General features: G+C 39.7%; 1 protein-coding gene across 3 annotated transcripts in view; it reads left to right on the top strand.

Annotated features, from left to right (window-relative positions):
- Window positions 1–13,893, top strand: part of AMBRA1 (autophagy and beclin 1 regulator 1) — a 178,437-nt gene that overhangs the window by 124,814 nt on the left and 39,730 nt on the right. For all 3 annotated transcript variants that reach the window (XM_047693076.1, XM_047693075.1, XM_047693074.1), the window contains one exon: window positions 11,000–11,110. In XM_047693076.1, coding sequence (XP_047549032.1) covers window positions 11,000–11,110 — 111 coding nt within the window. The remainder of the gene's footprint in view (window positions 1–10,999; window positions 11,111–13,893) is intronic.

Genomic DNA, 13,893 nt, shown 5'->3' with positions numbered 1-13,893 from the left:
AACATGCCTTGGCCAGAGAAAAGGATGAAGTGCTGATACATGCTACGTACGGCATGGATGAACTTTGTAAACGGTGCTAAATGAAAGAAGCCAGACATTGTCACTTGTTGTATGTTTCTATTTAGGTGAAATGTCCAGGAAGGCAAAACTATAGGGACAGAAAATAGATTAGTGGTTTCCTCGGCCTCAGAGGGAGAGAGTGGGCGAGAGGGGAGGGGAGTGACCGCTAATGGGTAAGGTACTGATGGAGGAGGAGGAGGATGAAAATGTCCTGAAATCACATAGTAGTTGATAGTGATAGTCATTGTAAAAAATTGGTTTTGATAATGGTTGTGCATTGGCATGAATATACTAAAACCCCTTGCATGGTATACTTTAAGTAGGTAAATTGTGCAGTCTTTGGATTACATCTCATAAAGCTTTTATCTTAAAACAAACTATATATAGTTTGGTCATTTTCTTTAGTGTCAAAACTGTAAATGGGAATAAAAGAAACTTCTGGCCTTGAAGGAAGTCTTGTTATCTGCCGCCATGGCCTCTTTCCAAGTCCCCAGGCTATAGAATAATTGACTGTGGTCTTAGATGAATTTTTTTTTAAATGGTGAATAAGTCTGACAAAGTGAGTATGACAAAGTGCTTAGTTATATTTCCTTCTTAAAGCAGATTTAAAGACTGCATTTGAATGAAGCTTTCTGGAAAGAAGAAAAAGTGTTCTTCCTAGGATGCCATTCAGTATATATTTAGAGAGGAAGAGTGCTTTTTATGTCCAAATAATGCCATGTTGTCCTGCTCTAAGAATTATTTTTCATAGACAAAAACCAATTTATTAATTTACAAAGAGCTTAGACAGTCTGCAAGAAAAACCTTAACCAAACATAAAAATGCATGTAAGATGTGGGTATGCGTAGTACATACTAAAAAAATACAGGGAGCTGGTAACAAAAGATATTCACCAGTACTTGAAATTATTAAAGAAATGCAAAGGGAAATAGATTGCTATATTTTGGTTCTCAGATTCACCAAAACTTTTACAGAATAGTATTTTTTAATAATAGCCTTATTGAGGGGGACACCTGGGTGGCTCAGTCGGTTAGGCTTCTGCAGCTCTGGTCCTGATCCCGGGGTCCTGGGATTTAGTTCCACAGTGGGCTCCTTGCTCAGTGGGGAGCCTGCTTTTCCCTCTGCCTGCTGCACTTTCTTTCTCTCTGACAAATAAAAAGTTTTTAAAATCTTAAAAAAAAAAGCCTTATTGAGATATAACTCACATACCATTCGTTCACCTATTTAAAGTTCAGTGGTTTTTAATATATTCACAGAGTTCTGCAACCATTGCCACTATCTGTAGATTTCAGAACATTTTTATCACATTCCCATACGCATTAGCAGTCACTTCTCCCTTCTCCTTCCCTTTCCCTGCCTCCTCCAGCCCTAGGCAACCGCTAATCTACTTTTTGTCTCTATAGCTTTGCCTATTCTAGACATTTCATGTAAATGGAATCATAAAATATATGGTCTTTTGTGACTGGCTTTCTAAAAAGAATTTTGAAAAGTTGATAAATTGTTCTGTTGGACCTGCCCTGGAGTTTGTGGTGGTTGTTCTGTTGACCAATGAAGTTCTTGACTTCATATCACAACTAAGCAGAAGGATAGTAATTGTGTTTCCAGGCTGGTGAGTCTTTGGTCCCTAGCCCCATTCTTACTCTGTCTTCCCAGTAGCAGCACAGTCAGAGATGGCCATTCTGAATTAGGCAGCCTCAAATGGAACAATTTTATAGGACTGAAATATAATTTAATCGTTTCTTCTTTCTTTGTAACTTGCCCTTTTTTACCCTCCCAAATTAGCTTCTCTGATACATTTGCTAATGATTCCCATTGTTCCATATTTTCACTGTACTGTTGAATCATACTCTTCACTTTCCTGCTCCTAGAACAGATCTTGGAGAGAGGCTAAAAGCTGTTTTTGAAAAAAAGGTTTCTAATTCTCCTTTCCAAGCAATAGATCAGGGGAGTCAGAGAAGCAGAGGCAGAGGGAGGCATGCAGGCTATCGGGTTTGGCAGAGCTCACCTACCACATGACTGTCATGATTATTAAGATTTTATCCCTAGACACATTCTCCAGACTTCCAGCCTACAAGTTGAAGACCTGACTGAGAGAGTGAGACTTGGCAGCTTGGTTTTGCTGTTCTCTGATAGTTGGCCAGGATCACTGGATAGAAGTTTCTTTCTCCCCATGTTTTATCTCTTGTGAGACTCATCCTTATTTTCTCTTTTGCTCTGAGGCTCCAGGGGAAAAGCTCTGTGGTCATATGATAGAGAGTGAACTGCTGTGACTGCCAGTATCCTCATAGACCCCTGCTCTTTCCACTGTCTCCTAGACCATGAGTGAAAGTCTAGGGGCTCTTTATGTCTTTCTCTCTGTTTTTGTTTTTTAATTAATAACCTTTTTTTTTTTTTTTTAAAGAGCTGTCTTAGGTCTACAAAAAATTAAGCGGAAAGTACAGGAGTTCCCGTATATCTCCTCCTACACACATACCCTACCCGTAAGCAGCCCCCCCCCATCATCATCCTTCTCCAAAATGGTACATTTGTTTTTGTTTTTGTTTTAAAGATTTTATTTATTTATTTGACAGAGACACAGCGAGAGAAGGAACACAAATAGGGGGAGTGGGAAAGGGAGAAGCAGGCTTCCCGCTGAGCAAGGAACCCAATGGGGGCTTGATCCCAGGACCCTGGGATCATGACCTGAGCCGAAGGCAGCCACTTAACTACTGAGCCACCCAGACGCCCCTAAAGTGGTACATTTGTTATGTACAGTCCACGAACCAACACTGACACACTGTTATCACTCCAAGTCCAACATTAAGTTTCACACTTAATATTGTTAAGTTCTGTGGGTTTTGGCAAATGTATGATGACATGTATCCACCATCATAGTATCCTACAGAATAATAGTTTCACCATCCGCAAACATCTCTTTTGGTGCTACAACTGTACCTCCCCCTCTCCCCACCAAACCGCTGGCAACCCCTGATCTTTTTACTTTGTACATAGTTTTTGACTTTCCAGAGTGATATAGTTAGATTCACACCATATATAGATTTTTGCTTCTTTACTTAAATTTCCCTCCGTGTCTTTTTGTGGCTTGATAGCTTGTTTCTTTTTAGAGCTGAATAATACTCCACTGTATGGTTGTACCACAGTTTATTTATCTATTCTCCTATCAAAGGACATCTCGGTGGCTTCTAAGTTTTGGCAGTTATGAATAAAGCTGCTATAAATATCTGTGTGTAGGTTCTTTGTGTGACATATGCTTTCAGCTGACTTGAGTAAATACCAAGAACATGATTGCTGGATCATACCGCTAAGAGTATGTTTAGTTTTGCAAAGAAATTGCCAAACTGTCTTCCGAAGTCCCTGTACCTTTGTGTTCCCACCAGCGAGAAATGAGCGTTCCTGTTGTTCTGCGTCCTCTTCACCGTTCAGTGTGATCAATATTTTGCATTTTAGCTGTTCTAGTAAGTGTGTAGTAGTTTCTCATTGTTACTTTATTTTGCAGTTCCCTAATGAGAAATGATGTTGAACATCTTTTCATATGTTTTTTTACTATCTATCTTCTTTGGTAAGGAGTCGGTTCTGATTTTTTGCCAGTGTTCAAGTCACATTTTGTTATTGTTGAGTTTTAAGTGTTCTTTGTATATTTTAGACACCAGTCCTTTATTAGATATATTTTTTAAAAGATTTTATTTATTTATTTGACAGAGAGAGACACACACACAGCAAGAGAGGGAATACAGCAGGGGGAATGGGAGAGGGAGAAGCAGGCTTCCCGCTGAGCAGGGAGCCTGATGTGGGGCTTGATCCCAGGACCCTGGGATCATGATCTGAGCTGAAAGCAGATGCTCAATGACTGAGCTACCCAGGTGCCCCTAGATAAATGTTTTGTAAAGGTTTTTCTACCAGTCTGTGGCTCGGCTTTTCATTCTCTTTCATAGTGTCTTTCACACGAGCAGAAGCTTTTAATTTTAATGAAGTTAACTTTGTCCATTTTTTCTTTCGTAGATTGTGCTTTTGGTAGAAAAGTCTTTTTTTTCTGTTTTTTGTTTTTTTTTTAAAGATTTTATTGATTTATTTGACAGAGACATAGAGGGAGAAACAGGGCTGTCCGCTGAGCAGGGAGGATCCCAGAACTCTGGGATCAATGACCTGAGCCAAAGGTAGCACTTAAATGACTGAGCCACCCAGGTGCCCAAGAAAAGTCTTTACCAAACCCAAGATCACCTAGATTTTCTCTTATATTATCTCCTAAGAATGTTACAGTTTGTGTTTTACATCCAGGTCTGTGATCCAGTTTGAGCTCATTGTTGTGAAAAGTACAAGGTTTGTTCTAGATTCATATTTTTGCATGTGGACATGCAGTTGTTTCAGCACCATTTGTTGAAAAGACTGTCTTCCTCTATTGAATTGCTGATGCGCCTTTGTCAAAGATCAGTTGACTGTGTTTGTTTGGGTTTGTTTCTGGGCTTTTTGTTCACTCCATTGATCTGTTTGCTGTTCTTTTCCCAGTGCCGCACCATCTTCATTACTGTAGCTTTGAAGTAAGTCTTGAAGTCCGGTAGTGTCAGTCCTCCCACTTTGTTCTTTCCTTGCATACTGTGTTGGCTGTTCTGAATCTTTTCCGTTTCTAGATAAATTTTAGAATTTGTCAGTATTCATAAAGTAATGTTCAGGGATTTTGACTGGGATTGCATTTAATCTAAAGGTCCAGTTGGGAAGAATTGACATCTTAACAGTAAATATTGGAAATCTTTTGTGATTGCTTTCATTGAAGTTTTATAGTTTTCATTGTATAGCTCATATATGTATTTTATTAGATTTATACCTAAATATTTTTCTTTCTCTCTCTCTCTCCCAGAACTCTGGGATCAATGACCTGAGCCTTGGTCTAATGTAAATGGCATTTTATTTTTAACTTTTAATTCTAGTTCCGGTAATTCATTTGTTCATTGCTGGTATAGAGGAAAGCTATTAACTTCTTGTATCCTGCAGTCTTGATATAATTGCTTAATAGTTCCAGGAATAACTTTTACTGTTCTTTGGGATTTTCTACATAGACAATCATGTCATCTGCGAACAAAGACGGTTTTATTTCTTCCTCTCAAAGTTTTGTTTCTTCCTCTTACTTACTTTTCTTTTTTATTGCATTAGGTAGGATTTACAGTAAATAAGGAGTAGTGAGAGGAAACATCCTTGCTTGTTATCAGTCTTAGGGGAAAAATATATAGTTTCTAATCATTAAGTATGACATTAACTGTAGGGTTTTTGTAGATATTTTCTGTCCAGTTGAGATAGTTCTCTTCTCTTCCTAGTTTCCTGATAGTGTTTATTATCATCAGTAGATATTGGATTTTGTCACATGCTTTTTTTGCATCTATTGGTATGATTACATGATTTTTCTTCTTTGTCTCACTGAGGTACTGGATTATATTTATTGGTTTTCAGTAATCAATATTGTATTACTGTATACCTAGGCTAAATCCCACTTGGTCATAGGATATAATTTTTAAAAGATATTACTGGGTTAGACTTGGTAATATTTTGTTGAGGATTTTTGCTTCTGAGACAATTAGTTTATAATTTTCCTTTCTTCACTGTCTTGGTCTTGGTCTTGCTATTGGGACAATACTGGCCTTATAAAGTAAGTTAGAAAGTAGTCCCACTTGTGTTTTCTGTAAGAAATTGTAGACATTTGATGTAATTTCTTCCTTAGATGTTTGATAGAATTTACTAGCAAACCCACTTGGGCCTGGTGCTTTATATTTGGGGAAGTTTGCTTTTGTTTTTGTTTTTTAAGTATTTATTTATTTTTGTGGGGGAGGAGTCAGAGGGGGAGAGGGAGAGGAAAAGAGAATTTCAAGCAGACTGCCTACTAAGTACAGAGCCTGATGCAGGACTCCATCTCAGGACCCTGAGATCATGATGTGGGCCGAAATCAAAAGTCAGATGCTTCACCAAATGAGCCACCTAGGCACCCCCGTTCTGGGAGGTTGGTAATGGTATTCAACTTAATAGAATAGGCTTATTCAGGTTATCTGTTACTTCTTATGTAAGTTTGGGAGACTGTATCTTTCAAGGAATTGGTCCATTTCTTCTAGGTTATCAGATTGTTCGTAGTAGTCTTTTATTATCCTTTTAGTGTCCACACATCAGTAGTGATGGCCCCTCTTTTGTTTCTTATATTGATAACTTGTGTCTTTTCTCTTTTTTCTTCAGTAGCTTGGCTAGAGGTTTATCACTTATATTGATCCTTCTAAAGAACTGGCTTTGTTTTATTACTTTTTTTCTATTGATTCCTGTTTTCAGTTTCATTGATTTCTTCTCTAATTTTTATTTTTACTTCTTACAGTGAATTTGATTTGCTCTTCTTTTCTTAGTTCCTAAGGTGGAAGCTTAACTTATTGATTTTAGATCTTTCTTCTTTTCTAATAGATACATTCAGTGCAGTACATTCCTTCTAAACACTGCTTTTATTGCATCCAACAAATTTTAGTAGTTGTGTTTTCCATCTTCATTTAGTTCAAAATATTTAAATTTTTTCTTGAGATGTCTTCTTTGAGCCATGTTTACTTAAAGTGTGTTCTCCAAGTATTTGGGGATTTTCCAGTTATTTTTCTTGCTACTAATTTCTAGGCTAATTCCCTGTTGTCTGACAGCATACTTTGTATGATTTCTATTCTTTTAAATGTGTTATAGTGGTTTTTGTGGCCCAGAATGTTAATGGGTCTTGCCTCGGCTGTTTTTCAAGGAGAAAGTTACTAAAGAGTCCAGGGCCTTGACATTTGACCTTAATTCTAAAATTAAATGCATCTGTCTCTTGGCCCTGGCACATAATTTGTACCAGTCTCTTATAAAAGGAACTTTCTCTATGACTTGTTGATTACAGAGCTATACCTGTAGAAGAAAAGCATACAGAGATTGAAATAAATGATTAGGGGCACCTGGGTGGCTCAGTGGGTTGAGCTCTGCCTTTGGCTCAGGTCATGATCTCGGGGACCTGGGATTGAGCCCCGCATCAGGTTCTCTGCTCAGCGGGGAGCCTACTTCCCCCTCTCTGTCTGCCTCTCTGCCTACTTGTGATCTCTCTCTCTGTTAAATTAAAAAAATATCTTTGAGATAATGATTAATTTTAACAGTAGTCATTTATTAGACACTTATGATTGCCATCACTTTACGTTTACTGTTTTGGTAAGTTCTCCCAATGACCCTATAAATGTAGGTATTACTGTTTTTTTAAAGGTTTTATTTGAGAGAGAGAGAGAGCAAGCAGAGGGAGAGAGAGACTCTCAAGCAGATTCCATACTGAGTACAGAGTCCAACATTTGGGTCAGTTTCACCACCCTGAGATCATGACCTGATCTGAAAATAAGAGTTGGACGCTCAACTGTCTGAGCCACCCAGATGCCCCTGTAGTTGTTATTATTATACCCTTTTTACAGATGAGAAAACTGAGGTTCAGAGATATTAACACAGTCACACTATAGTAAGTACTAGGAGGAAGTATCAAAATGAGGTCCATCTGATCCTGAAGACTATATTCTCAGACACCATACCAAAAACAAACTACAAGCCATACCCCAGTTCAAGCTAGCCTCTAATCCATGACAGAAAAAGGGAAACTAAATTTGCTAAGGGAATATTGTATAATGGTATGCCTTTGATTAGTTTCTTTCCAAAATCAGTAACACTAAGAGTTTGCATGCTGTTAGCAGTGGCTGTTAGCATTCTAGTAGTGGTACTTCCTCAGAGCGCCTATCTTAGAGTTACAATGTAGGCTATATTTATTTAGCTTGGAGTTTTCTAACTAGGGATGATTTTGGTCCCTGGGGAACATTTGGCAATGTTCGGAGATAATTTTGGTTGTCACAATTGGGTGAGGGGGTAGGGTGCCGTTGGCATCTAGTGGCCAGAGGCCAGGAATTTTGCTAAACGTCCTCCAAAAACCCAAGACCAGCTCCACACTCTAAACAAAGAATTATCTGGCCCCAAATATCAGTAGTGGAGGTTGAGAAACCATGAGTCTAGCTTGTTCCATCCCGTTATTACTGAGAAAACCTTGAGGTCTCAGAAATCTCTCAGCTGTCCCTTAGGATTTGGCTTCGAGGCTAAGTGCCTCCTATGTAAATACTTCGTAGCTTAGTCCATTAATTCATGCTGGCACATTTCCTATACCTTCAGCTTAGTGGCCAGAGGCCTACTCAATGGTTGGGGCTTTTTAATAGGGTGGTACTTTTTCTTCCTGATGTTTCCGAGAGACAGGCTCACCTGGCTTGCAGCCCTTACAGAAGAAAACCTGGTGACAGTACGCTAATCTGTTGCTGGCATTTTTTGCTTCCTAATCTGTGTTTACACTACACTGAAAATTGACTCCCTGGTGCCAGGCACCATTTCTCCTCAGCACTCTGGCACCGTTGGTGGAGAACACCTCCCCAGTCCCTTTCACACAGTGCTACCCATCCATGTTTATGACATTACACAGCTGTTCTCCAGAAGACATTTCTGGAGGCATGGATGGTACAGGAGCTTCTGGAGCTGGGCTTGGAGTCGTAATCATGTTCCCCGTCGCAGATCCACAGCACTCTTAAAGCAGCTGTTATTTTCCTTAACTGTTTTCCTGATGGTAGCTCCCACCCTCCCCTCCAGATTTTAAGATCCTAGAATACGGAGTTTGTTTCTTCAGTTTATTTCCTACTCTTTTAGCAGCTAACGTTTCATTCATCATCTACTGAGAAATCAACTTATCTTCTATTACTTTGTGTTTTATGCTTTTCTGTTAAAAGTTGGAGGACGTGATAAGGAAATACAGTGGTGCGAGAAGGACTGGTGGTCAGAGGGAGATGTCAACTCTCTAGACAAACAAGATGGGGACAGTTCATAAGCTCAATGATATTGAGCCTGGACCAGAGTGAAACTGAGTAATTCTTTCCAGGGAAGTGGTCGACCTTAGAACTAAAAAATGATTTTCATTATTAAGGGGGCCTAAAAAATCAAAAGTCCCCCCCCCCGCCACCAAAAAAATAAAAAAGTCCTCTGTTAAGAAAGTCCTAAATGAAGCTTACCCTCCTCATGACCCAGAAGAAGTTCAGCAAAGTTCCCAAGTCAGGTGTAATTATTATAGAATATTCTATAAAGATTAAACTTATTAAGGACATATATTTATTTACCTCATTTGAGTGATATGCGCAGGTCCTCAGTAGGAGTTTGAGGTCGCTGGGCTGTCATTCTGAGGCCTTCCCAAATGCTGTCATTCTCAGGCCTTCAGGGAGATCATGACCATTTGGGTCTCTATCTTGAATCTGTAAGATTTTAAAGAATAAATTGTGGTGGGGGTATTGGTTTATCTAAAACAGTATTCCTCAACCTTCACTAAGTATTACCCTCCTAAGGAGATTAATAGACAGGTTTACCTAATCACGCCCCCCATGGAATTTTAATATTACAGATAGGCTGTGTATCTGTCATGTACTACTACAGTATATTTGAAGCGAGCTAGTGATTGCACTAAGATTTCCCATGAACAGTTTTTGCCCCATGGGGGCAATATTACCCATATTGAGAATATATAATGTAGCAGTATTATTATCATCTTGGAAATAAACTGTTTTTTACCTTTCTTTACAAACAGAAACTGGGACGAGGACACTACAATAATAAACTGATGGTGAAGAGAGTCTTCTCATGTAGTAGCTTGCTGCAACTAGAGAAAAGAGAGAAGAGTGCTTTCTGGCTTATATGGAGAACATTTTCTCCCTGAACAACCTCTTGACCATTTGAGGAGAGAATAGGGAAGATCTGGAATAGCAGAACAATAAAGGCAGCTCACCAAAAGGGGGATGGGGGGACAGATGACAGGACCCTTTTGCAGTGATATGCCAGGAGGAAGGTAATGATACTGAAGAATCTAGGTATAAAATTGTCCATTGTTCCAAGGCTACTAAGTTCTAACAAGTTCAGTTTCTTAAAGTAGGAGGTGATTTGCAGCGAGAATACCATTAGGTTGCCTAGCATGCAACAGTGTTCTATTCTCCCAAGAGGGTTTGGCTCTGTCTGATCAAAAGGGTGGTTGTGTATGAAATGCACCTCGGAAGGAGGAGGAGGAAATGACATGTTCATGTAAATGAAATACAACTGCAAATTAAAGTGTCACCCTGTTAAAAAAAATCCATTTTTTATTTAATTGGTTACCAAGGAAAAAAATGTCATACAGAAGTGTGTATCTCAGGGAAAGTTAAACTGTGAGATGTTTCAACTGAATCCAGATTCAAGGAAGTTCTCATGGGGCGGGGAGGGGAGGGGTTTGTAAAATACTGCCTTAATAAAAATATTCAGATACTGAAAAGCCAGACTCATAAATTTCTGCTGTGTTACATACCAGGGGTCCAGAAGAAATTAACGAATATGAATTTGTTTGTTCTTCACCATCTCTAACGATCCAATCAGCTATATACTGGCTGCCTCTTCCTGGAGGAAGCCTCCTTTTGAGATGTTTTATTAGGAAGAAGGTCATGTACAAAGGAGGAGATGCTTTCTCCCAAAGACCACTGCTTATTACAAAGACATCTGGGAATGAAATCCTTCTCTGTGTGGCTTTCCTGTGTTAATGTTGTGCTCCCATTTTTCACCCACCCCCCCAACACTGTGCATTTTTATGAAAACTCCTCTGTCTCTAGATTGAGAGTCTACCAGACAGGACATAATACGGTACCTGCCACATTTTTGGCACTGAGGAAATGTTTAAATAATCAGGGGAGGGGCTGATGAATGAAATTATGTTTCCAGTAGAATTGTTCTTGAGATATGTCTGGTTTCTCTTTGAGATGGGGACTTGGCAGATGGTTCTTCCTCTTCCCCCTCTCCTGCTGATCCCAGTACATACTGTTTTATGTTTGCAGGGGAAACGTGGATAAAGACTATACTGTGCTCTCTTCTTCTTCTCCCCTACCAGGGGCAGTGATTGGTGATGGACAGTCTGCTGTGGCCAGTAACATTGCCAATACTACGTACCGGCTCCAGTGGTGGGACTTCACTAAGTTCGACCTTCCTGAAATCAGTAATGGTAAGCCAAGGTAGAGCTGGTACTGGGGGAAGGGGTATTTCTTACTGGTGAGCCCAAACTCAGAAACCCATGGAGCTCTGGAGTTTCTGTTATCTTGCTGGGCAGCTGATTCCCCAGTTCCATTCCTGCAGCTCTCCATCAGTAATTCAGCAGACATGTTTTGAGCACCCACCCTGAGCAGTGACCCATGGTAGCTTTGGTGCTAGGAGCAATGCCAAGATGGACACAAAGACGAAGGTGTCTCTTTTCTGGGGAGTTCACCAACAGTAGCTCATCATCCTAAGCCTCAGTGTTTAAGTGGAACTGAGAAGCAGAGAAAGAGAAGAGTATAGGAACTGAGAGCAAGCCCTTGTGTCCCTTGAGGAAAGACTGTGGTGATGTAAACTCATTTATTAATCCAGAGCTGAATGGAACAAAGTGAATGACATGGTTGGTATGTGATTTACAAATGTGTCTGTCTGATCGTCCATTTCCCAGCTTCCAAGGACGTCTGCAATCCCATATCCCAGTTTTGCTCATTACAGCATTTCATTTCATTTTGTTTTGTTTTAGGTTTTAAAGATTTTGTTTATTTATCTTAGAGAAAGAGAGCACGAGCAAGAGGGGCAGAGGGAGAGAGATTCTCAAACAGACTCCTCGCTAAGCATGGGGCCTGATGCAGGGCTCGATCCCAGGACCCTGAGATCACGACCTGAACTAAAACCAAGAGTTGGACACTTAACCACTTGTGCCACTCAGGTGCCATCCATCACAGCATTTTAGACAACTTATTTCACTTTCTATCTACTGAAGGACTTGCACATTCCTAAGAAGTGGCAGCTTAGCCTCTGCTTGAATAAAATGATAGGTCACACTATCTGATAAGATGGCCTGATCCATCACTGATAAGCTCCTGTTCTTGTTCCCAGGCTGTTATTTCTTCCCGGTGGCCCTGGTTTTACCTCTAAATCTCGACGGAATAGATCTAATGACCCCTCTTCTGGTGGTCCTCCAGCTGTTCGAAGATAAATTGCCATGTCTCTTTGAATCTTTCCTCTCAGGCCAGACTTCTTTCCTGAGATTCCTTTTACTGAAATACAAGAAACCTTGGACTGGTTTCCAAGTCCTTGATGGTACTGTTCACTTTCCCTTTTGACTTTGGGGGCCAGAACAGAGTAGAAAACTCCAGCTGGGAGCTGTCCGGTGCATACGTAGCACCGCAGTGGTTTGGACAGTGTTAATTCAGCCTGAGGTTTCAGCAGCGCTTCCTGAAGCCACTTTTCAGTGTGCAGGCACTTCAGATCCTTGGATAATTATTAAGAAATTGAGGCTCCACCCTTCTGTTTATGCAGTTTGAATCGTTTAAGAAACCAAAACAGGTTTATATTTGCTTCTATTAAATTTTATCTTCGTAGTATCAGTTGCATTTCCTAGCTCCTCCCTCTCAATGTTTCTTTGAACTTTGGATTCAGTCCTTTTCTCTTAGTCTTTACATCACCTACTAATTTGACAGATACACTTTCTCTGTCTTCTTTGGATTACTAGCAAAAATGGTCGGTCAGCGAGGACATTGTACTGGGCCTTGTGTGATACTGCTGTGGACTTCCTCTTTGTTGACTTTGGTTCCTGAATTAGTACCCTGGGCATGGTGTTCAGAACTGTAGCCCACATTTTTTTTTAATCTTGTCTGCAAGGTACTCTAAGAATTTGTCAGATGCCTTAAATTAATCCAGATAGTCTCTGTCTGTGGCATTTCCCGATATGCCTGTCTTGGTATCCTTATCAGACCATGAAAATGAGGTTAATTTTTCATGTCCTGATCTTAGTGAAACCACAGTAGCAATCATTTCTTTCTTTCTAAGTGCTTATAAGCCATATGTTCAATATCTTTAACTCTGCTGGAAACCAACTGCAGTCTACTTTTTCCTTTATTGAATACCAAGTTTGCTTGTTCATCTCCAGATTTCTGGCCCAGATCTTCTTTGCCACAATTTATTTCTAGTTATTTTGTTTGTATTGTTTACCTTTTTAAAATTATAATCTGAAATATATTCACTATTCAAAAAAGTTAGACTGTAAAGTAATAGACAGTGAAAAGTTTCCCAGCTCTTCTCCAAGCTACAGCCCATTTCTCCCCAGAGGCAACTACAATTAGCAGTTTCTTGTGTATCTTTTCAAGGATATTGTATGTGTGTATATATATAGGCAAATGCAAATGTCTTTTTTTTTTTTTTTTTCATTTTCCATGTTATATACTCTTTCCGCACTTTGCTTTCTGTACTTTATAATATATCTTGGTGATCTTTACATACCAGTATATAGAGTTTACTCTTTTTTTTTTTTTTTTAAGATTTTATTTATTTATTTGACAGAGATCACAAGTAGGCAGAGAGGCAGGCAGAGAGAGAGAGGAGGAAGCAGGCTCCCTGCCAAGCAGAGAGCCCGATGCGGGGCTCGATCCCAGGACCCTGAGATCATGACCTGAGCTGAAGGCAGAGGCTTAACCCACTGAGCCACCCAGGCGCACCTACTCTTTCTTTTTTAATGACTGCTTAGTATTCCGTTGTCCAAGTAGAATCTCTGGGTTCCATTTTTTACTCAGTCATTTTTCAACCATTCTTCCTCTGAGGAACTTTTAAAATAGTTTTCAGTCTTTCCTATACAAAACATGTTGCAGTTTGTCATTTCACACCTGGGCCAGATTATCCACAGGATAAATCCCTATAGGATAAAGCCCTAGAAATGGAATTGTGGTTAGGAAGAGCACATACGTCTGTGATTTGGGTAGATGCTGCTAAGTCACC

Source organism: Lutra lutra, chromosome 10 (assembly GCF_902655055.1).
Source record: "Lutra lutra chromosome 10, mLutLut1.2, whole genome shotgun sequence".
Lineage (NCBI taxonomy): Eukaryota > Metazoa > Chordata > Mammalia > Carnivora > Mustelidae > Lutra > Lutra lutra.
The sequence above is the reverse complement of the archived record's forward strand: the minus strand, read 5'-3'. Positions and strand labels throughout refer to the sequence as shown.